At 57.1% G+C, this 22,783-nt stretch overlaps 1 protein-coding gene across 5 annotated transcripts in view; it reads left to right on the top strand.

The window, feature by feature from the left end:
* The window catches only part of Ccdc85c (coiled-coil domain containing 85C), a 74,254-nt gene that overhangs the window by 48,056 nt on the left and 3,415 nt on the right, over positions 1-22,783 (top strand). Inside the window, exons 2-6 of one of the 5 annotated variants that reach the window (XM_006516159.4) lie at positions 8,015-8,088; positions 12,972-13,010; positions 18,178-18,282; positions 21,868-21,963; positions 22,577-22,675. In XM_006516159.4, the coding sequence (XP_006516222.1) occupies positions 8,015-8,088; positions 12,972-13,010; positions 18,178-18,282; positions 21,868-21,963; positions 22,577-22,675 (413 nt within the window). Of the gene's footprint in view, positions 1-8,014; positions 8,089-12,971; positions 13,011-18,174; positions 18,283-21,867; positions 21,964-22,576; positions 22,676-22,783 lie in introns of all 5 variants that reach the window. The other 4 variants (XM_006516158.4, XM_006516160.4, NM_001159910.2 and 1 more) reach the window with 4 other exon arrangements.

The raw sequence follows: 22,783 nt of genomic DNA, 5'->3' as shown, positions 1-22,783 counted from the left end.
CCACCCCCAGCACGGAGCACCATGCAACCACCCCTGAGGGGGGCCAGCTTCTTGTGGGTCCAGCCTTTCTCCCTTGCTTCCTTTTCCTGCAGTGCTGGCCAGGTAGAGCTCTTAAGTTTTACTGCCCAACTGGCCCTGTTCCTGTTCTTGCTGCCTCAGTGAAGCCCCGTCCAACAGGGTCTGCCTGGGGGACCCCTCTTTATCTCGCTGTGGGGCATCGGATCTCCACCCCTGCTGTTCCCCCACCGCTTTCCACATGCTGGTCACCCTGCTGCCCTGCGCATAGCTGGAATGTCCCTGGTGTGTCCTTGCCCTCCGTCCTTCCACACTTCCTGGCTCTGGGGACCCGAGTGCCATCTAGCAGTTGCTTTCTTGGTCTACTCTCCATGTCACCTGAGGCTTGGTGGCCGTACCCCCATCTCAGCACTTGTTGTTTCTGTGCTCAGACCCGGCACAGGGCTGGGGACTGGGCTGGATTTGACTTAGAGTTCAGCTGGACTGGTTATCTGTCAGTGAGGGCCAGGAGGCTGGGGAGGCGGGGCCTCCCACTGGTCCCAGCCCTTAGTGGTACATTAGCACTGCCCAGAGAGTCTTTAAAAACATATATTGATGCCCAGTACCCCCACCCCACTCAGTTATCCCCAGAAAGAGATCAGATCTTAAAAGTTCCCTGTGGGTAGGCGTCAAGGTGTGCCATGTAGCTGGGTGCTGAGAGCCCCGAGCTCTGTCCTGACTGGCTGACAGCTGCACAGGGTCATTGTTATTGGTGACACTGGGGGCAGGCAATGAGGAGGGTGTTGTGAGTGTTCAGCTGCTCTTGGCCTACTTTTATGACCAGGTGTAGCAGTGGAAGACACAAGAAAGGACATTCTTCGCCCCTTGTCCCCTGGTTTGAGACAGTTACACAGTAACAACTGTCCATCTGTCCGTCTGTCTGTCTATCTATCATTCTATCTATCCATCCATCTATCTATCTATCTATCTATCTATCTATCTATCTATCTATCTATCTAAGAGTGTGTGTGTTAGAGAGAGTCAGAGCTAGAGATCAAGACTACTCGGTGTATATATATGGGTACAGTATGCCTTGGTTCACGTGCGGAGTCCCAGGACAACTTGTGAAAGTAAGGTTTCTCCTTTCACTATGTGGATTTCAGGATTAGACTCAGGAAGCACCTTTACCCATGGACCATCTTGCTGACTTGTCTGTCTGTCTGTCTGTCTGTCTGTCTATCAATCGTGCATATTGTAGAGAAACACATTTGTAGAGAGTCGAATGACCCTTCCACAGGGGTCACCTAAGACCACCAGAAAGCACAGATATTAACATTATGATTCACAACAGTAGCAAAATTACAGTTATGAAGTAGCCACAAACTAATTTTATGATTGGGGAGGAGTGGTCCGACTCCTGTGTTAAGGGAATGTGGAGGAAGGTTGAGAACCACTGCTCTCGAGCTTTCCTCACTCCGAGTCCAACCAGGCCTAGGGCTTTGGGCTCGCCTGGTAATCTTGACGTGGAGATCCTGGAGAGAAGAAGGTTAATGTAACCTGGAAGAGTGCACCGTGAAGATCATCCTGCTGCCAGACAGGAGGAGAGGAGAGGAAAGAGTGGTGGCTTCAGAACCCCCCCCCCATCACGCCCCAGTGGGTGGCCACAGCAGGTGTTCACTGAGACTCGTGGTTGTGAGTGGAAACACTATTCCCTTTCAGTGCCCACCTGGCTACTAGAACTCTGCAGCAGTTATGGTGCCCTGTACCATCCTGCACACCCGTGGTAGACTGTGACTCTTGGGGAGAGTGTACGGCTCCCCTAACCTGTCTTGACGGTGCTTCTTCATGCTTTATCTGTAAACAGTACCTGAGCTCCTCAGGGCTACAACGGCAGCTAGAATGCAATGGGGACCCACACAGCTTCCGTGTATGGGCACTGGCGCAGGCGCTCCCGTATCTGTCAGGCGCCACACGCCTGCATTCGCTCTGTGCGGTGTCAGTACACACCAGCCTCCTCTCCTGACGCTGTACCTCTTCAGTAGACACAGTTGTTCTCGTCACCCATCCATCAAGCTGGAGCCCCTCCCAGAAGGGGACGCACTGCTCTCCTGGTCCCAGGGGTGTCTGGCTCTGCACTCGCCTGCAGACAGCTTGCCCTGGAACGCAGAATCTTGCCACCTACCTGGCAGGTCACTGAGGAGCAGAGAGGTCAGAACGAACCCATCTGGCATTGAGGAAGGAAGGTGCCTTCCTCTGCTATGCAGTCTTGATGGCCGTACCCTTGCCACAGACTTGCTAGGAATCTCCCGTGCTCCAGAGACTTCCACCCAGCAGAGGCCAGTCAACAACTCCTTCCTCTCCCCTAGCAACGGGGAGCTCATCCCCTCTGCTAGCCAGCCCGAGTTGTTGTGAAACTTGGTGGTCCTTCCCAGGAGACTTGTGTGAACAGAGCACCCCAGCCGGGGCTTTCGAGGGGGACGTGCAAGGGCCCTGGCAGCAGAGGAGCAGGGTACTTAGGGGCATGTTGCTTCCCAGACCTCTCGGACCGGGCACACGGGCAGCAGCTACCAGGAATGACAGCCCTGGACCATCTGCTCTGGAGCAGGAAGTGTGGTCAGGGTGGCCTCAGCTGCCATATGGAGTCCAACTAAGGTGAGGAAGGCTGCCTGGGAAGAGGAGGCCACAGCGTCTGTGCCCCAGCGTCTGCAGTAAGACCTAGCTATCACCTGCTCCCAGGACCTATGGCCGCCTTCCTACCTCCCCGAGCCCCCAGTTCCTTTATCTGTAAGCCGAGAGTGTCCAGTAACAGGGAGAAACGGGGACCGGTGTCTGGGAGGCCCATGGCTGGCACTCCATGAGCATATGTGGTCATATTGATGCTTACATGAAAGGTCCTGTCTGATGGTGACCCTGGTGCTTGGACCCCTGGAGCTGGGGTCCCAAGAACCCCTGAGAGGAGAGTTCAGGGCTTGTTCTCATTGGTTCTGTCCTGCCTGCATGACTCTGGGTGTCCCTGGGCTTTGTTGATGGACTCTGTGAAGGGGACAGTGCCTCCCTATGCAGTGTCAGGTCTAGGGATCTATGGGAAGAGCGGGCTTGCAGTGCCGGGAGCGAGCTGGAAGCACAGCCGAAGTCGTGGTCGCTCTGTGCTAACAGAGTAGGGAGTCCACTCTCAGGCCTGTCCTCTTCACTTTCCATGGCCCACTCTGGCTGTGGGCTGGAGTTTGTCCCAGAGCAAGACACATCAGGCCTTTCTTCTGCAGGCTTCCCATGCCGAGTGCATGTGGGGAATCGCGTCCTCCCCTGTGCAGGCAAGTCCAGGGCTAGGAGGAAGAAAGCAAGGATGCACGAACTTTCCCCACGGGAAAGATGTGCCCTCAGACTGGCCATCCTCCTGCCGGGCCAGAGCGGGAAGGGGCCTGTGAGTGACGTAGGTCCTTTCTGAAAGTTACCTTTCCGACCTGTGCATCCGTCAGTCCCAGGCCACCACTGACAAGACGGACCCCTCCCAGGGTAGAGGAAGGAGAAGGCAGTTACATCAACTGCACCGGTGGCTTAGTGGCCCCATGAGCCAACTCGTGCAATCCCCTGTAGCTTCTGGGCATAATAGTCCCAGGGTAGCACGTGCCCAGGTCACCTGCTAACGATCTGACCTGCGAAGAGGTCTGCTTGTCTCCAGTCCTTGCAGGCAGTGACAGGGAAAGGAGATGTCAGATGTCTTGCTCAGAAGGAAGGGTGGCTACAGAGGCAGCACAGGAGGGGGACCCAGAGAGGAGGCACCGCTTCCCACTTTCTCCTCAGCCTTAGCAGGCCCTGTTGGCACCCTGCCCATCTCCTTAGGCCCTCACAGCTTCTGAGCTCCCTGCCCACTTCACCCGGCTGTCCTGAGGCTTTCTGTGTGGAGATGTGGTGTCATGCCTCCCCGGCCCCTAAGAGCCCATTGGGACATGGGTTGACTTTGCTGCCCTTTAACTGGCGTCCTCTGACTCTTGCTTCTCTACTTCTGTCTCCATGCTTCCTGTGGTCACTCCCTAAATAGCCTCCCCCCAACCCCCCACCCCAAGACTTGATTCTTTGAGAGCTCACTGTAGCTGCTGCTGCTGCTGACTGGGAGCTCATGGCCCCAGAGCCAGGGCAGGAGGCTGGAGAAGAGGCTGCAGTGGTAACATCTTGCCAGGAAGGGAACCCAGACTGTATGGGTCACATGACCTAGACCCTCCTCACAGGCTCTGAGCAGCCTGTGGGCTGAAGGTCATCAGCAGGACAAGCTCGGGGCACTTGAGACAGAGTAGGAACGGTGTCCATCGGGAAGTCTACCCACGGGTTCCCTAGGAAGCAGAGGATGCCCAAGGACGGAGAAATGGGGGCTGGAGTCTGCTGCTAGGAAGCATGCTGTTTAGAAACTGGAGGCAGAGGCAGGTGAATTTCTGAGTTCGAGGCCAGCCTGGTCTACAGAGTGAGTTCCAGGACAGCCAGGGCTACACAGAGAAACCCTGTCTCAAAAACAAAATAAACAAAACAAAACAAAAAACCAAAACCAAAAACAAAAAAGAAACTGGACCATGACCCTCCCAGAACTGATGGGTACCAAGCAGACTGGGTGGATCCCAGGGGACACCTTAGCCAGCTCTTCACAGGCCCCTCTTGTCAGCACTGCCTTCATTTTTGCCTGCAGGCAGCTTAGCTGGGAAGTGGTGTTTCTCTCTCTCGTGGCCCAGCCCTGGTTACTGTGTGTGTGTGTGGGGGGGGGCTGGGATTAATTTAATTACCCACCCCACTGCTGCAGCCGGGGAGGCACCTGATGAGCTCATGAGTGAGTTTCAGGGCCAGTGGGGAGCGTGAGCCTCCTCGGGGAGCTGGTGTCCAGCCTTGCAGCCCCAACCCAGGCAGCCTCCCTTACCGTCCATCGTCCTTTCTGCTCCTGACCCAAGGGGAGCCCAGAGACCCAGCTGCCTGTCTGGCACTAAGAGAGTCTGCTTTGGGAAACGGGGTGGGGACAGGGTCACACATGGAGAACTTAAAGCTGAATGGCTGGTGCCCTCCGTGGGTGGGCGGGCGGAAGCTAAGAGGTGGGAAGGAACCTACTCTTCTAATTAAAAAGGAAGGTCTCTCTTCTTGCTCTGGAATTACTTGAAAATTGACTATAAATGGTATAAGTAAAAAAAAAAAAAGTCACACGTTCCTCATGTGAGCCACACCGTGGACTGAAAGAATATATGCTAAGGCTGGAGGCTTCTTGCCCACTCAGCAGGAGTCCACAGGGGGGGGGGGAGATGGGTGGGCCAGTGACAGTGGGCCTGTTGACATCTTCACTTGGTGGTGTTGGTTGGGTCCCCGCCTGGGTTGGATGGAGACTGCACCTAGGGACCGAGTGAGTGCGTGCGTACTGCGTGTTTGCAGCCATGCCAGGGAATTTTACCATAGGATGGAATCCAGAAGAGAGGTGTGTGGGAACGCTCGTGCCTCTCTGAGAGCAAGCTCCACTCCAGCGCTCTGCCCAGCGTGGTCCCAAAGGCTGGCCTGCAGGAGGGGAGGGGCTAGGCTTTCTTTAAAACTCAAGGGTTTCTTGTAGTTTAGGCTGGCTTCAAGCTCTCTGCGTTTGCAAGGCTGCTCTTGCACTCCTCAGCCCCCTCCCCCCCAACTGTCACTTCCAAGTGTCAGGCATGTGCCACCACACACAGTCTGTGCACTGCTGAGGGTTGAACCTAGGACCTCATGCACGGTAGGTGGACACCCTACCAACTGAACCTCATCCCCAGCCCTCATATGGGTGCTTTCTGGGATGTCCCCCGCACAGCTGGAGTCCCCTTGGCAGCATGTAGGATCAGGAGCGTCCCATTTGTTCCATGTTTGCCTTTCTACTCTCAGAGAGACCTGATAGACCCCGAGTGTATGTGGAGCCCTTTCCTATCTGCCTGTGGTAGAGTCATCGCACCTAAACCAACCGAGGCATCTCTAGCTACAGCCTCTGTGGATGGCTAGCGTCCTCATCAGGGCCTCGTAGGCAGGGAGAGACCCCTGTGCTAACCTGGAGCGTGCGAGGGACCTGTCTCTTGAGTTCTTGGAAACTCAGTATGGGGCTGTGCAGTGAGGCCGGGGGGGGGGGGGGGGGGCCCGGGCAGTAGGGCAGTATTGCCCGTTGGAGCCACCCTGTGCCCGGTACTGTTGTCTGTCATTCCTCAGGCTGTGCCGGCTAGGCCTTAGCAGGGAGCTGCCCTCCTCTCCTCCCCTGTAAAAGGCTCCACCTTCCTAAGAGGTGAATGTCGGGAATGAGGAGGAGGGAGGTTCTGGTGTTTTGTTCTCCAGCCTGTGGGTTGGGCCTTGCTCCCTGCTCCCACACTTTTCCCGTTCTCTGCTGCACCAGACGCTCTGCAGGGCCCTGTGGATCTAGGCTGAGTGGGTGGGGGCTCCTGAGGGTTCCACAGGTACTTCCTGGGGAACAAAGTATGTCCCTTAACAGGCGGGTCACCTGTGTGAGCCTAGGCATTCCTGGGGACTTAAGTTCCTGATGGTCAGCGGTGGGCTTCATAGCCACTCCTTATTAGAACCTGTGGATAGGGGTGGAGGAGAGGGGTAAGATATCTGCATGTGGCACGAGGACATCAAGGGCAGCCTTCCCTGGGGTCATGCTGGCTTTGTGCTAGAAGGGACAGATGCCTTATCGTCCACTGCAGGTCCCCAGCCTCTTCTGCCCACCTGGAAATTGTAGAAGCCCATGGATTGTATTCCCTAGCCCTACACTGAGGTGGACTCACTCAGTAGCCCCGGCTTTGCTCGGCTTGTCTGCTGCCCCTGTGTTGTTCTGAGGTTGAGGGTTAGAGTGTTAAGTACCTGGGAGACCCTGCGTCTTTTGGGTGGTGACTCACCGAGCCGGTGGACAGAGTCTCAGCTGGCCACTCAACCTTGTAGCCTCTAGCAAGAGTTTCAACAGTCCACCTTCACTGGGTGTCTGGCTGACTGAGGTGTCCCAAATCCATCAGCCCCACAGGGTGCTTGGGACAGGCCCTGCAGTTCCCATCCCTGCTTGAGGCTTCCCTTCCTGTCTTCCGGTCCTTGAGTCCTCCAAGTCAGGTGCCTTCCACTGCAGCCTGGGCTGAGGATGGTCAGGGGGCTGCCCCTCTGCTGCTGGGGAGGAGGACAGGGGCTGTGGGGTAGGCAGGCAGGGACAGCAGAATGGGGCTGGCGTTCAACGAGACTTTTGCCAGCTTTTCTGATGGGAGGAAAAAAAAGCAGGGGCAGTGGGGTGGGGGTGGGTGCACTTTATTTCCTGGGATGTTGGGCCCCATGATTGGCGATTGAGGAACTCCTCACACGTGTCCTCTTTGGGGGTGGAAAAGGAGGTGGGGGCGGGGGAGGGAGCACAGAGCCTAGGGTGGTGGGCTTTTTTTTCCCCCTCTGGAAGCCCTAAGCCCTTCGCCTGTTGCATGACCTTGTTCACATTCAGGGAGGGTCTTTCCACCTCAGTTGCTGTTTGTGTGTCAGTCACAAAGGCACACCCAGACAGGCTCTTTTTTAAAAACAAACAAACAAAAAAACACCATTTATTTATTATATGTAAGTACACTGTAGCTGTCTTCAAACACCCCAGAAGAGGACGTCAGATCTCATGAGAGATGGTTGTGAGCCACCACGTGGTTGCTGGGATTTGAATTCAGGACCTTCGGAAGAGCCGTCAAGTGCTCTTAACCGCTGAGCCATCTCTCCAGCCCACTTCAAGCTAGACACGCTCTGAACCCATCCACTAGGGTCTCTCACTGACTGTTTCCTCACTACACAGTAGAGAGGGAGATCCTGGGCTCTGGGCCCTGAGGAGGCTGTCTCTGGCTGTGGATTTTTGTGCCAACTACTCTTGGCATCAGAAGGGATCGCCCCAGGAACATGTAGGCCAGGGAACACTCCATCATCTTCTTGGAAACCAGACTTGGGGACCACATGAGGCCGTGCTAGGCTAGAGTGGGGTGTGTCCATGCGGTGAGCTCCTGGTGGCTAACGGACCACCTTCTTCCCCTCTGTTCTTCAGATCCCTCGTCCACTTACATCAGGCCATTGGAGACCAAGGTGAAGCTGTTGGACGGTGACAAGCTCCCCCCACAGGTAAGTGAGTCATCAGGGTATTGGCTATAGGGGTAATGGCCATTCCTTTAGAGGCCATCCCATCTCCAGTTTTTCTGGGGCTCCCATAGCTTCCCCCTTACCCCAGCTGCCTCTTCAGCTGTCTCCCAGATAGCCTGGCCACAGACCCACTCCTCGCTCAAATCCAGGCTCCGGGTGGCCAGGGCTTGCCAGCCTCGCTGACTGCTGCTTGCCCAGTGTCTGCAAGCTCCGTATGGCTGGCCCTGGGCCCAAAGCCAGTGGCGGTGACAGGCAAATGGAGGCAGACCCACACGGGACCCCGGCCCCCTGCTGGCCAGTTCCTCACTAGGTCTACCCTGCTCACATGGACAGTTGGGGTTGTGGGTCCACAGAGGGAGAGCAGCATTAGGATGGCAGCAGGGGAGGGACGTGGTCATGGCTGCTGGTCGAGAGGAGGTGTCTACTGAAAGGGAGTGGAGCCTCTTGTGGACTGTGACCGGATATGGGGGAGAGACCAGCAAACACCTCTGCTCTTGGTGGGGATGGCAGAGGGCCTGGTGACGAGAGGCTCTGAGTAGACAAGCAGCCCTCCAGCCTCCCTGTTCCTGGACCCACCCCTGGCTCCATCTGAGCCTCTCCCCCCTCTGTTATACCTGCTGGTATAACGTAAGTGTATGTGGCCGTCCCTGGATGAGACAGCCTTAGACATCGCTCAGATGCCTGGTCCTGTTGCCATGTGACCTGCTGGGCCCAAGGCCCACTGCCCTGCACAGGAAGACAGTGACGTCCTCTGTCCATTGGTGGCCATCGGGAGGCTCACATCCCAACAGTGGATTTAATTTAGTCCCGCAGTGTCACCTCCATAGGCCACCCTGCTGAGGCTAGTCTCACTTGGTGGGGTAGCATGCAAGTGCTTACTGGGAGCCTGACTGCACGCGGTTGCTATGGGGCTTCAGGGGCTAGCGGTGCCAGCAGTATTGCGGAGCTCAAGGGCAGCACCTACTCTAGAGAAGGCCCACATCCATCTGGAGGGGAGGGAGTTGTTCATGCCAGCGCTCACTCCTGCTTGACGGGCCACTGCTTGCCGAGTGAAGGCTGGCACCACGTGCCAGGGCCCCAGCTCGGGCCCTGTGGTTCCCCACCCCCACCACCCCCGCCCGGCAGCGCCAGCCTCGGTCTGGCCTTTGTTCCTGTGGAGAGGCGGATGAGGAGTCCCCTTTCAAGTTCAGGATGCTGTTCCACTGTCCTTTCCATAGGAAGTGTGCTCCACCGTCAAATCAGAGAAGAGCCTGTGCCCCCCGTTTTCACGGGCATCGGGGTTGTACTTGACATTTAGTCTCTGCTCTCAGGGCCACTTTGTCCCGTTGGGAACCTGTAGCCCAGTTTCAAGTGTTGGACCAGGCCATGGCCTTGTACAACTGGTGGATGTGAAAGCCACGGGGTAGCAGTCCCTCCCACCCTCCCTCCCTGGGGCAGCCACAGTCCCCCATGGAAGCCCTCCCTACCCATAGCTGTGCTCAGTTGCCTTCTGTGTCCGTCCGTCCTGTCTGTCTGTCCCGTCCATGTCTCCCACCCCCCCGGGTAGGAGGCTGAGCCTTCAGGCCTGAGCAGGGGCCAGCCCTGGCCTGGTCCCACCCCTCCAGGGATTAGCTCTACACTCTGGGCCTCCTCCATGCACACCTTTAGGTGTGTCTCCACTTACTCTGAGCTTTCTCGGCCCTGGGCTGTCTGTCATGTTCTTTCCTGTCCCTACTCCCTCCTGACTGCCAACTGCCTGAGGAAGGGCTCTTGGAGCCCCAGATCCACGCCTCTATACCCTGCCACGCCTGAACTGAGCATGAGCCCGGGAAGCCCCCAGCTGCTCCCCACCCAGTCTCGGAGGCCCAGAAGGGAGGCTGACTCCCACCCGGGCTCAGGAAGAGCTGGCTGCCCGGAGGGAGCAAGCGCACAAGGCCACCACCGTGCCGTGGCTGCGGGACAGGGTTCGGGCATCTTGAGGAAGGAGACGATGATGGCAGGACAGTCGCTGCCCTCACTCCTCAGCCTCAGGGCTCTGCTGTGTGGAATTTCATGATTCTGTCGTGAAATCATAGTCCAACAGAAACCCCCAGCTCCTCGCAAAGCTGAGAAATTGCCCACTGGCGAAAAGCAGGCGTGAGGAATGTTCGCAATACTGTAAGGTGATGCGTCCTTGGGGCTCGAGCAGGAGGCCAGAGAGTCCCCCCTGATCCTACCCCCACTCTCCCCCCCGCCCCCCGTAGCCTCTATTTAACTCCGAAACAGCTTTCATTAAAAATGTGCCAGGGAGCTCACAGGCTGAATTACTGCAGCTCAGTTCATATTTTCTTTCTCGTGCCGGCTTTAAAATCTCATCAACACAGCTGTTTCCTGCAGGATGATTCATCCCAGGGCTCCGTGCATAGTATTTCTCCTGCAGATTCTCGGTGCCCGGCCAGGACCCGAGTAGGGGCAGCCGTAATTGATGCTGGGGTCTCTGGTTAGAGCCCCCCCATCCCCCCGCCCCCCACCGGGCCGATAAATGAGACCTCCAGAACCACCAAGAAGCCAGCCTCTCACAAAAAGAGCAAGCAGCCCTGGCGGTCTCTCACCCAGGCCGGAGGGCCCACTGTGGCTGCGGCTGTGGCTACGGCTGCAGCTCTGGAGGGAGGCCGCAGTCCAGCCCTGCAGCCCCTGCAGCCGGGAGGCACCTGAGCCCTGCTCTGTCCCCAGACCTTTATGCTCTCCCTCACAGGGCCAGATACCACGGGGTTGCTGGGTGTAGCCTGTGAGGATGTCTGCACCAGACACAGGTAGAGAAAAGGTCTGGATGGGGGGCGCTTCCTGGCACGGGTGCTCTGGTAACTCGCTTGGGCTGCCGAGTTGTGCCGTGTGGTGGGAATGCACAGACAGTCAAACTCACTCTCTGCCCAGGAGGCTGGAAGTTGAATGTCAGGGTGCCAACAGGGTTGGCTTATCCCTAGGCCTTGCTCCTGGCTTGTTGACGGCACCTGGTCCCCATGTCCCTCATACTTTCCTGTCTTTGACCTAATTGGTCTCTTTAAGGAGGATACCAGGCACCCCGGGGATCTTACTTAAACTTGCTCACCTCTGTGAGGACCCCCACCTCCGAAGGGATGCCATCCTAAGGTTAGGACCGGGGGCGTGGGGACTTAGCCACACGATGGGGCAGTGTGGCACTAGCCTCGTGTGAACCATCAGAAAATGAGTTTGGGCCCTGCACGGATCTGGGTTCAGGCCATTTCTGTCCCATTGTTAGCCCGTAGCTTCAGGCAAAGCTCCCTGTCTTCTGTGCCTCAGTTTCCTCCATGAAAGTCAGGGACTACAGTGACACCCAGCACAGGTCTGGTGTGGCCCTGGGAGCACTCCTGTGGGCAGTCCTTGTCTGTCTGCCGTTTCCTGATCCCGAGGGCCTCTCACCGTGCCGTGTTGGCAGATAACCTCTGCCTGTTCCTGCAGGAAGTGCTCCGTGTTGTCTGAATTTGGAACAAGTCTTTTAGGAGCCATCCACCACCACCCAAAACCCTGTTGGGCCCCCATTTTTGTCACCCACGTTCCTGAGCCTGAGGAGGGTAGGGCTCTCCATCCACGTGTCCCTCTGAGGTCATTGGTCTCCCCGCCTCTTTACGGCAGCGGCAGTTCAGCTGGGCAGTGTCTGCCATGGCGCCCGACGCCTAACAGAACTCAGGGTACCCCTGTTCTACCACTGTGATGTGGGCTGGCACATTGCCCCCTGCCTGGGCACTACAGTGCCACAGCTCTGGAAGACTTGAAATGCTAGGACCTGAGTCTGTCTGTTCCCTGCCAGGGACCCCGTTAGCAGAAGGGCAGGGCAGCTTGGTGGCCGGATGAGGGTCTAGGCTTTGTGCCCCCGTGCCTCAACCAACAGTGAAGGCTCTCTCAGGGAGCATCTACTAAGAGTCAGATGCTGAGTAGAACCTAGAGATGGCTCACTAGTGCCACCTATCTGCCGGGGGAGGAGGGGGACACTGGGTAGCTGGTGTAACATTTCTGTGCTTCAGTTTCCTTATGGGTGGGTGGGTGGGGGGAGGCCACTAATATACCTGCCATATATGTCACTCAGAGGGCCATGGTGGAAAACCGCTGAGATGTGGGCTAGCTGGTAGTGAGGGCCATGTTGGGAGTAACTATATAGCCCTGGTGCTCCCTGGTCTGACTGCAGTAGGTATGTACACCAAACAGAGGCCTTATCTTACCCATGTCTAGTAAGGCTTTCATACTGTAAGCCTGCATCCCTCCGATATCTTCCTGCCTGGCCCATCTCTCTCTCATCTCAGTGAACCAAACGGGACCTGGAAGGGTAAGGTGGGTAAGGTAGTCCCTACAGTAGTGGGGATCAGGCTGTCCGGAGAGTAAGCCACACTTCATCACAGGCCTCTAGTGTGGTGGTCCCTCCAGCAGGTTTGACAAGCGGGGGTATATGAGATTGCCTGGGTGGTAGGGGAGGTGGTGCCAGCTGGGCCGGAAGTGACCTTATTACCTCATCTGAATACTAATGAAGAGAAGTCTCAGGGTCCCCAGCCAAAGCGGCTGCCCCTTTGTTCCTAATGGCCTGTTCAGATGAAAGAGGAAGAAAGCAGAGCCAGTTGGCATCGTGGTGTTGCCTCTCAGAGCTAGCTGGGGCCTTGGGGGTACCCCCAGGCCCTCCAGGAGGCTGCATTCCCTAGAAGGCTATTTGGGCTTTGGGCTTGTCTCAAAACATTGAATGGCTTTTTAGTGTCCTCTTTCCCAACCCCAAGTGTGGTGAAACTAGAAACTACCCTGGCACACCTGAGACCCCTTGGCTTTGGCCAGTCCATGTCCAAGGAAAGTGGCCAGGCGGACGGTGTAGGCTGGCAGGGTGATGCTGTCTTCTCTTCTTCCAGCTGCCCCGCCCCCACAGCTGCCAGAGAAGCCAGCTCCAGGTAGAACTGCCGGGGAAGGGGGGTTTGCTGTGGCTCTGAGGGGCAAGAGGGCTGCTAAGCACTGTGTGCTGTGTCTGCTGTGTCTCCTCTCCTCTTACGTTCCTTCCTGGGCTCTGACCACTTCCAGGACGCACTAGTCCTGCCTGTAGATTCCTTTTAGGCAGTGCTCCTTCTGAGCTGACACACTAATTGCTGCCTTGCAATGTAACAACAAGCCAGTCCTGCAGTGGTGTTCCCTTGTCCGATCTTTCTCGCTGGCCTATCACAGAATGCCCCCGGCAGGAGCCTGTGTGCCGGTGGGAATAGCAAATATCCTTCTTCCAACAACCACCCCACAGCCTCCTTCTGATGCCACCCCACCACCTCAGCCCTGCAGCAGGACCCTTGCAGTGCAGGACCGGGGGATGCTACACCATTGAGTGGTGGAGCAAAGGCCTGGCCCACACAGCTGTGGCTGCCAGGAGGGAAAGGACCAGGTCATGCGGCCACATCTCAGCTGATTTGGCAGAAAAACTTACTCTAGTGTTGGGAAGTCTCACACACACACACACACACACACACACACACACAACCGCCACGGACACCGAGGAAGGCTACAAAGGGTGTACGTGTACAGTTTCACAAAGCACAGTGACCACAGGCCTTAGCGGTGGGGTTCATGCTACGGACAGAAACTAGGACGTCCAAAAGCAGGTAGAGGCCGTTCAAGGAGCAAGTCTGTACCAGTCACTCAAACTCGACCTCAAGGCCAGACAACCTGGTGCACTTCCTGGCAGCTGCAAACACTGGGGTTTTACGTGAAAGGACTTAAAACAAGCAGCTAGAGGATAAGAGACTGCTCCAGGGCTCTTGGGAACTGAGGGCAATACCGAGGGACAGGTGGACAAATGCACAAGAAACAGCACCAAAGGTTTCCTGTTGAGCAGTCTTTTGGCAGAGGGGAAGATCCAGGAAGCAGTGGAAGGTAGCAAGATGGGGTCCCGAAGGTCTCTACAGCCTGGATCAGAAGACAGTGTGCACTGTGCACTAGTGACAATCACAGCTCTGGACCTCAAATAGGAGAGATGATGAAAGGGGTGGATGTGTCAGTGCTTGAAGGTGACAGAAGAGCCTTCAAGTAGCTAAGATGGAGCCACAGAGAGTGCATGGCCACTAGGTCACAGGGCTCCTTCCAGCCTGGGTGGGAAGGCACTGTTGGGTGTTTGAAAACTTCCCTGGCTTATACTCCCCACACAGTTGTAATGACCAAAGATGTCTTAAGACATCTCCAGATGTCCCCAGGGGCAGAGTCATCCTAGCTGAGAGCCACTGACCAATAGCAACAGGACCATGTGCCAGGCCCTGGGCCTGGGGCTGCCTGCCTGTGCCAGCAAGGCACACTGCAAAGTGCTCAGGTTCAGCGTCAGCTGACAGCTGCAGTGGAGTGACATGTGTATCTGGCCTCCAATTCCTCCTGCTCTGCTCCACGTGGTCTAAATGGCTGGAAATGTCCGTAGGCTCCCGCAAGAGGCCGCTCCTCTTTGGAGACTTGCGCTCCTTCCTCTGCCTGGGAGCTCCACCTTAGGGGAAACCTGATACAAGTACCACCTGGACTCTGTGGGCTTTGCTCTGGATTAGGCCCGCTGAGCCCAGAGCAGTGTGTGGCCCTGGCTTCTCCTGGTAGAACAGCTTCCTAGAGGCTTGTCGTCTGCCTGCTCTGCAGTCCTCCCTCTGCTTCTAGCCTGGCCAGTGAGTTGGGGAGCTGTCTGTTTCCAGATAGAGCAATGCTTTCAGGCTGCCGAGGCTCCAAGAGTATTATTCAGAGTAACCTGGGCCATTGATTACACGTGGGTGAGCGGCCCTTCCTCCTTATGGTCAAAGATGATAGAGGCAGGTCATCAGACCCGGGAGGCGGCCCTGCCCCCTCACGTTTCTACAGATCCATGGTGGGGGGCAGTAACAATGCCTGCAGCAGTGGGCTTCCCCAACTCCCGAGATAGAAGCAGGCTACAGAAAAGTGAGCAGGCTTCCCAGGAACTCTGGGGTCCAAGCCATCCTAGCTTCTGGCCGTGCATCACTGTGTGATGCCACAGACTTGCAAGTTTGTACTGTATGTGTTGAGTGGCCTGGACGCTGCCAGGGAAGGAAGAGTTGGCAGAGGCCCCCATGCCCTGTGAAAAGCCCACCTCCCCACACTGGTAGCGCCAGCAGCCAGGAGCAAGTCCACCTCTGGGCCCTTGGTAGTCCTGTAGTCCTTTTTCTGGTCAGTCCTGAGTCAGCACGGGGCTCTGGGCCTTCTGCTCTGAGTGGCCCCATCAGGCAGGGCACGTTCCACCCCAGGCCTGGCGGCATCCACGTGTGAGGCCTCCACGCGTGGGGCATGGTGTTGTGCCTCATAAACACGTGAGGGCTCCCTACGGATGGCACATTTTAGGGAATGAAGTTCTCCTGGAGCAGGGAGATGTGAGGTGTGCTCCCTTCAGCATAGTCCAAGAAGGGGTCCCTGGCACAGCCTCTGGTCATCCGCCTTCCCCAGCAAGGAATCTCAGGTGGGTGGGCCATGGGCACTGAAGAGCAGCCTCCTTTGGTACCCGCCCTCTGACAGTGCTTGCCTGGGCTTCTCCAGCATGGGGTTCCTCCTCCCCGAAGGCTCCACATGCAAAAATTCCTGGAAATAGGAAGGCAGTGGAGTCCGGCAGTATCAGCGGAGTAGCCAAAGGTCACATACCAAGGTCGGACTAGGCACTAAGGAGGGGTGGCATCAGATGTTGGCCTTGGGTAGAAGCTGGACTCTGAGGTCCCAGGGCAAGTGACCCCGCAGCTTCCTGGGTCTCCTCGCTCCTAGTTCAGAGTCCTCGTGCTGCCCCTCAGAAACCGTAGGAGTGGGCAGAAGAGGTGTGTCCTTGTACGCTCAGACAAGAGAGAGGAATGCAGGGTTAGTTACCACAGCTGCAGGGACCTGGAAGTCTTGTGCCAGCCCGGAACAGGCCGAAGGAGACCCCACCTTCCCCTCAGGATGTCAGGGCAGATGGACTTCCTGTAAGGCCGTTTGCTCTACACTGACAAATGCCCTGCCCTTCAAGGGGTCTGCAGTACTCCCCACCCCCACCAACCCCAGGAATTCTGCTCTGCCCAGAGCTCTAGGCAGCAACTTGCAGCCTTTTTAATTTGGCTTTAAGCGTGGCTGGCGGTGGTTACTCATTTGATGCGTCATTAGTCACATTGCCCCTTAATGAGAGATTATGTGCGTTTCCCCCTGCCTGCCTCTGTGGCTTGCTAATAAAGTCCTGTGCACACACAAACATTTTTAGATGCTCACTCGAAGTGTATGGGTGAGGAGTTGCATGCAGCTAATTGGGACCCCCCCCCCCCCCGAGGAAATTACCCAGGACTCTGTGGAGGGGTGTGGGTGGGATGGGAGGGGGCCTTAGCACATACTACAGTGTTTTCAGTTCAGAGCCTGTCTGATTGAGGGCCAGAGATTCTGTGGGAAGGGAGCCTAGCCCAAACATAATCCTGTGTGGGGGTGAGGACAGGACAGGACAGGACAGGTCCTGCCTTCTTGGTCGCAGGCTGGCGGGAAACAGACCAGGCAGCAATCTGTTGGCACTCCCGGTCCTGTGGCCAAATGGGATATCACAACACATTCTCTGCTGGGCTGATAACCGGCCTCTGGTGTCTTCACTTTGTCCACCAGTCACAGCAAGGTGGCAGGGACGTCTTCGTGTCCCCATACAACAGCATTGGTAGGCAAGGTCCCATGAGGACTGATAGACATGTTTATGTGTGGACGTTAAGAGCTCATTAGAATTTAGATGGTGCTCTCTGCTGAAAACTATTTCGTGGTGACAGAGAGCTGAGAGTGATTTAGTTTAGGGTTTTGAGTGGGGCTTGGGTGACCCCTCAGGGAAGCACGGTGGCTGAGGAAAGGGTCCCTCATGGTAGACTTAAGAAGTACTGGGGACATTTGGGGACAGTCTCTGTCCTTGAGACCCGGTCCTAGGGCACCCACTCAATCCGGTCCTTGTGTCAGGGAGGGCTGATTTTTCTGTGGCCTTTAACGCCTCGCAGTGGCCTACCACAGCCCCACTTGATGGCTAAGGCCATTCACGAGGTCTCTTGGGAATCTCTTGGCAGATGATGCTGGCTGGGGTTGTGCCTAGTGTGAGAGTCATGTGGAGTTACCTCAGGAGGCTTCTGGGTACCCAAGAGTCTCGGGTGTGAGTCTGGGTCATACCTGAGGCTGAGAAAACAACCCCAGCCCTCTGTACCTGCCCCCTGGCCTTTGAACACCAGACCCCTGTATATATACCCTGTGGCCTCATTGGCAGACTTCTTCTCTGGTTGGACTCTGTGGTCTCTACAGGTTGGGGGTGGTATAGTGATGTGGAGTGACTACCCCACCTCTTTGTCTGGTGGTCCGGCACCTCTGTCTTCTGTCTGAGCTCTCTTTCACTGTCTCTACCTGCAGGTGGCCAAGGCCCTGTGACTGGCAGGAGGCCAGCCCTGGAATGTGGGGATCCCTTCCAGGCTGGGTGAGGGGGCTGCTGGGAGGGAGGAGGAAGCCCTCCGTAGGGCTGCTGCCCGCTTCCTGCCAGCCAGCCTGGCCTCTTTCCTTCCTGCTTTGTCTGGGGAACTCAGCAGCCTGCCGATTTATGGACATTCCTCTGCAGTTTTTATCTGCCTCGTGGGTTCCTCCTTCCCTTTGAAGTATCAGTGGCTTAGGGAGGAAGGCTGTCTCCTGTGGGGCTGGTTGGCCTGAAGGTGGACAGTCTGGGCCACACCTGTCCACCACGCAGTTTCCCTGGCCCACCCTTAGTGACTCTGGCTTCTGGTCTTAGGTCACTAGCCTGGCATACAGGGATTTTTTTTTCTCCTAAGGGAGCCACCTCAGGGCAGCATGTGTGTGTCCATCCTTCCTCCCCACTCTGGTTTGCACTGGTCCTTGTGGATTACGAACACCCGCCCAGGCCTGCTTTGGGTGGGGTTCTCTCTGTCTGATAGTAGAGGCAGTCTTCGAACAGAGGTGAGCACCTGCCCGGGAGGGTGTGCTTGAGCCGACCGATGGCTGTGTAGAGGGTGACACACTTACTAAGCACAGCACCTGGGCTAGGGCAGGGTCTTGGCTTAGGGGCCTTGGCCCTTCAGCCCTCCCTGGATCCGACTGGCTTCTTTCCCCTCCTAGCAGGCAGGCTCTGGAGAATTCCGTACCCTTCGGAAAGGCTTCTCCCCATACCATTCGGAATCCCAGCTCGCATCCCTGCCGCCCTCCTACCAAGAAGTCCTACAGAACGTAAGTGTCCCCACCGAAGGTCCCCACTGCTCCTGGTCCAGACCTTCCGAATTGCCCTGAGCTCCAGAGGAGACAGAGGCGGAACAGGCTGGCTACAGCCCAGGGCATGCGGGTGGTCTGTGGGTGAAAGCCAAGCTTGGATGGCCAGCCCTGAGTGGTCTTCCTTACTCTATCCTCCTGGGACGGGGCCCTGGGTACCTCATGGGGACCCAGCGAGGAGGTAAGAAGCAAAGCATTGGGTAGGTGACATTTCTCGACTTCCAGGGCAGTATTTGACAGCCATGGCAGGGGGCTGCCAGAGCGAGCACCGTATTCTGTGCAGCTTGTGACTCTGTAGCCGAGAGAGGAGGCCTGCTGGCCTGAGATTTAGGCTTTGGAGCTGAGGGATGAAGCCTCGGGAGTTAATGGGCTGCGTCTCAGGACCCCCTCAGGCCTCCGGGGTCACCTGCCGCATGCTCACCTGGGCTCTGTCCTGCCTTGGATGGGAAGCAGGAGTCAGCTCTCAGAAAGTGACCACGCGTCCGTTCGTGTTTGTCGACCCAGCAGAGAGAGGGTCGTGGGATGCCGGTGTCACCTGCCCTGTGGGACAGTGAGACAGCAAGCCTCCACCAGTTCAGGCTCACAGAGCACCCCTGTGGGAGTCCCTGTGGCTGCTCACACATTTCACACCAGTGCGGCGGGCGGCACCTCGAGGGACGTCCTGCGAAGTATGCGGGTCCCTCCCCTGCTCTGCACCCTCACCCCTCCCATGATGGCCAGCAAGGCTGACCATGGCCTTTCTGTGGCCTTAGTGGGCCACAGTGCTGGCATGAGATGGCTCATGCATCATGACTGGCAACCATCCTTGGCTCGTTCTCTCCCAAAGCCTGGCTACCTCCTCTACCTGTCCAGGAGCCCTGCGACCGAATGATGCCTGGTCACGATGCTTCACCGTGAAGGGCTCCCAGAGCTAAGGGTGCCACCCAGGGGCTGGTTCCCCAGGCTTTGCCCTCTCCCCCCTCCCATCCCCTCCATTCTGCTTTCCTCCATTCTGGTGGCATAGGCCACTGAAAACAACCTGCCGGGTGGTAAACTGAGGGCTTTCAAATGCTGGCAAGTGCAGTGCTGGTTCTGGTTCCGGGTCAGCCTGCCAGGTCCCAGACCACTTCCTATAGCCCCTAGGGGACACCCCCCAAGCTTCAACAGTGAAGGCTAGCGGAATGTGGGAATGTCCTGGAAGGTTTCATGGTGGAGGCCATGAGGGGAGAGCACGTGTCTCACCCCAGGAGAGGCTGTGGCTTTGCTCTTAGGGGGAGGAAGTGAGCATTATGGGCTGCAGCAGATTGCAGGGCCTAATGGGCAAAGGCATATTAGTACCTAAACGGGCCTGGAGGTCAGCGGTCACTGTGGGCCTGCAGAGCAGGGGATAGCTCCGTTCCATGAGGGCTATGAACTGAAGACATTCAGGTCGTCAGTTGAGGGTAGTGAGCCAACAGGCAGAGAGCTGGGGGTGGGGGGTGGGGGAGGATACCAGCCTTAGCAGTTACTACTGCACGCAGGTGATAAAGGCTCAAAGGTCAAGGCTGTGGGCCCAGCTGGTCACCTTGACCCTCAGTGCTGTCACTGCCCGCTACTGTCTCCTCCATACCCGGGGCCGGTCTCCTTAAGGTGCACAGGGTTCAATAGGGCAGCAAGGTCAAATGTCAAATGTTGGAAGTTCCCAGATAACAGTGGGTGCGTATGTGCAGCCTCTGGAGGAGCGTTAAGGCGTGGACAGGCACCTTGGAAAAAGCTGGTCTTTCCAGGCTTAGACTCATGCCCACCAGCTGACTTGGGCAAGCACACTGCCCTCATCTGTGGGATGGGTTTGTTTGTTTAATCCCTCAGGACTGACTTGCCCCGGGTGCCTTGGTGATTGGGAGGACTCCGTGGGCCTGAGTGACGCTAAGCCCAACGCTAACCCCAATACCTCAGTCACTCTAACCAGTCATTAAGAGTTGAGCAATGGCCGTTATCCTTTTCCGAGCCTCAGGCCCTGTCCTCCCTGATACCTGCTGCCTGGGGGCGATCTGAGCCCGGAGGGCCGGACTGCATAGCAATCCACCCACTCGCCTCCTGCATTTCTCTCATGGCTGATTCCTGGAGGGGCCCCTAGCCGTCCCTTAGAGACTGGGACAGACGAGGAAGCAGGCCAGGTCCATCAGGACAAACTGGGGATAGGGTCTTCCCTACGACAGGGTGGCAGTACGCAGGGGGAGGGGTGTGGGCACCACAGGACATTTTAGGACCAGACCTCTCTTTATTCATTTGGCTGGCACCCTCTGCTGGCCGGTGGGGGAAGTGTGGCCTCTGCTCAAGACCAGCCTAGCTCGGGCAGCAGACCAGGAGGCAAGACACCACCCACTCCCTTTCCCCATCCGGCTCCCCCGTGTCCTAAACAGGCAGCCTGGGCTGGAGTTAAGAGACACACTCTCTGGGCATTCTCCCGTGTTCTGCATGCTTCCCGTGACATGTGACACAGGAAGGGAGGAAACTAAGGCTCAGAATCAAGTCCCAGTGAAAGGGACCATGCCCAACTCTGGCTTTCCTAGATCGCTCCATGCCTATGCCAGCACAGCTGTCATCAGCCTGTGAGACCCTGGTAAGCTTCCTTGCCAGATGGCCTGAGAGAAACGGGCTTGGCAGACAGGCTGTCAGTGGAAGGCCCTGGGCCTAACTGAGGACAACCATAAAATCCCTACTGGGCTTGTATGGTGGCCATAGCTGGACAGGATTCAGTCCTTCTTGGGTCAGCTTCTTTGATTGCTGGGAGCGGTCTCCAGGGCCCAGGTCTTGCAGAGGGGGTAAGTAGTTCTGTCTTCAGGCTGATCCCCAGGCACCAGGTTACAGCTCTGGCTACAGGACACTCCCCCTCCTACTCGTTCCTGGAGCACTTCTTGGTGTTTTCTTGATTGTCCTGCGTTCCATAATTATAGCCCGATTATAGCCTTAGCCTTGCTTATGGTCATCAGGAGGAAGGGAAGCTGGCGGGAGGCGGAGTCAGCTTCAGAAGGACTGGGTCCCCTCCTGGCCCAGCCCGGCCTGTCTTCAGCTCTTACCCTGAACATGTGGCCGGTAGCTGACTCACCACCCAGGTGGCCAGGACTGGGCCAAGGGACAGGAGCAGGGCTTAGGATAGGTTGGGTGGGCTTTGGACTTGGGCAGTGGGGTTGAGCCTCCCTCCGCCTGCTGAGTGACATGAATCTCTGGCTCCCACAAGACGCTCATGCTACACCTGTAGAACAACATGCATGCTCTTGTGTTCCCCGCTCCCCTCCTTTTGTTCTGCAAGTCACCACCATGTCATCTGCAGAAGAGGTGGCATGGCCAGGAAGCATGGGGACCAGCCAGGCAGATAGCAGCTCCTAGGATACCCGCCTCTCAGCCTTGCCTCTTACCCTTGCCTCTTCTCCTCCAACTCCCCACCCCGACCCCTATCTCCTCCTACCTGGGTGTTGGCTCCACATAACTCAAACTGGTGTTCATCCAGTGACAGGTGTCCAGGACCCAGACACGGGGGGTGTGAGGTTTGGGGTGTGGGGCTCATCTGTGCTGCTCTTTCTACAGGGCCCAGCCTGCCCCGTACCCGAGCTGCCCTCACCCCCGTCCACCGTCTACAGTTCGGCAGGACAGAAACCCGAGGCTGTCGTGCACGCCATGAAGGTAAAACGTGCCATTTGTCTCCTCCTGAGCACAGGATGGGGGACCCACAGGTGCTATCTCCAAGCTTGGGCCACTTGAGCTGGGGGTTTGGGAGACGATGTGTCCCTTCCCCTTGGCGTCTGGAGACACAGAGTTGCCTGGAGCCCCTGGGACTTGGGCTGAATGTAGTCTTGGGCTCGTCAGTTGTGTGCTCTGCCTGAGGCGTTGCTGCTGAGGGAACTGACCCAGTATCAGAGGGCAAGTGTTTCCCTCAGGCCAAAGAGAGGCCCAGGTTGGGAGTGACTCTGGAATGGAAGGTCCAGGCCAGCCTCATGCCTCTAGGTACAAGCGTGCAGGCTTCAGGACTCTGGTGTCTAGAGCTCAACCACGCACCAGGGCTCTCCCCGTTTCCTTTGTGTGTATACCATGGACCTCACCCACCCTTGTGCAGGGACACTCAGTCACAGAGGGAGCTGGCAGTGACTGCCGTGTCCAACGTGGATGGGCACAGGCTGTCGGTCACATCCTCTGTTGGCGCCTGAAGCAAGCCCACCTGACACCCCTGCCCAGCCTCTCCAGTTCCCTTGGTAGCTCTCTGCTGGCCTCCCCGTGACCGTTTGCTTTTTCTCTTCAGGTTCTGGAAGTACATGAGAACCTTGACCGGCAACTTCAAGACAGCTGTGAGGAGGACCTGAGCGAGAAGGAGAAGGCCATCGTGCGAGAGATGTGCAACGTGAGGCACTTTCCTCCCAGGCTGGGCTTAGGGCTGGGGCTTGGGGCTTGGGGCTGGGCTTGGGGCTGGGCCTGGGCCCTGGGAATGTGGCCACCTGCTTCTCACTGG

Source organism: Mus musculus, chromosome 12 (assembly GCF_000001635.26).
Source record: "Mus musculus strain C57BL/6J chromosome 12, GRCm38.p6 C57BL/6J".
NCBI lineage: Eukaryota > Metazoa > Chordata > Mammalia > Rodentia > Muridae > Mus > Mus musculus.
This window is presented reverse-complemented; position numbering and strand designations above follow the sequence as displayed.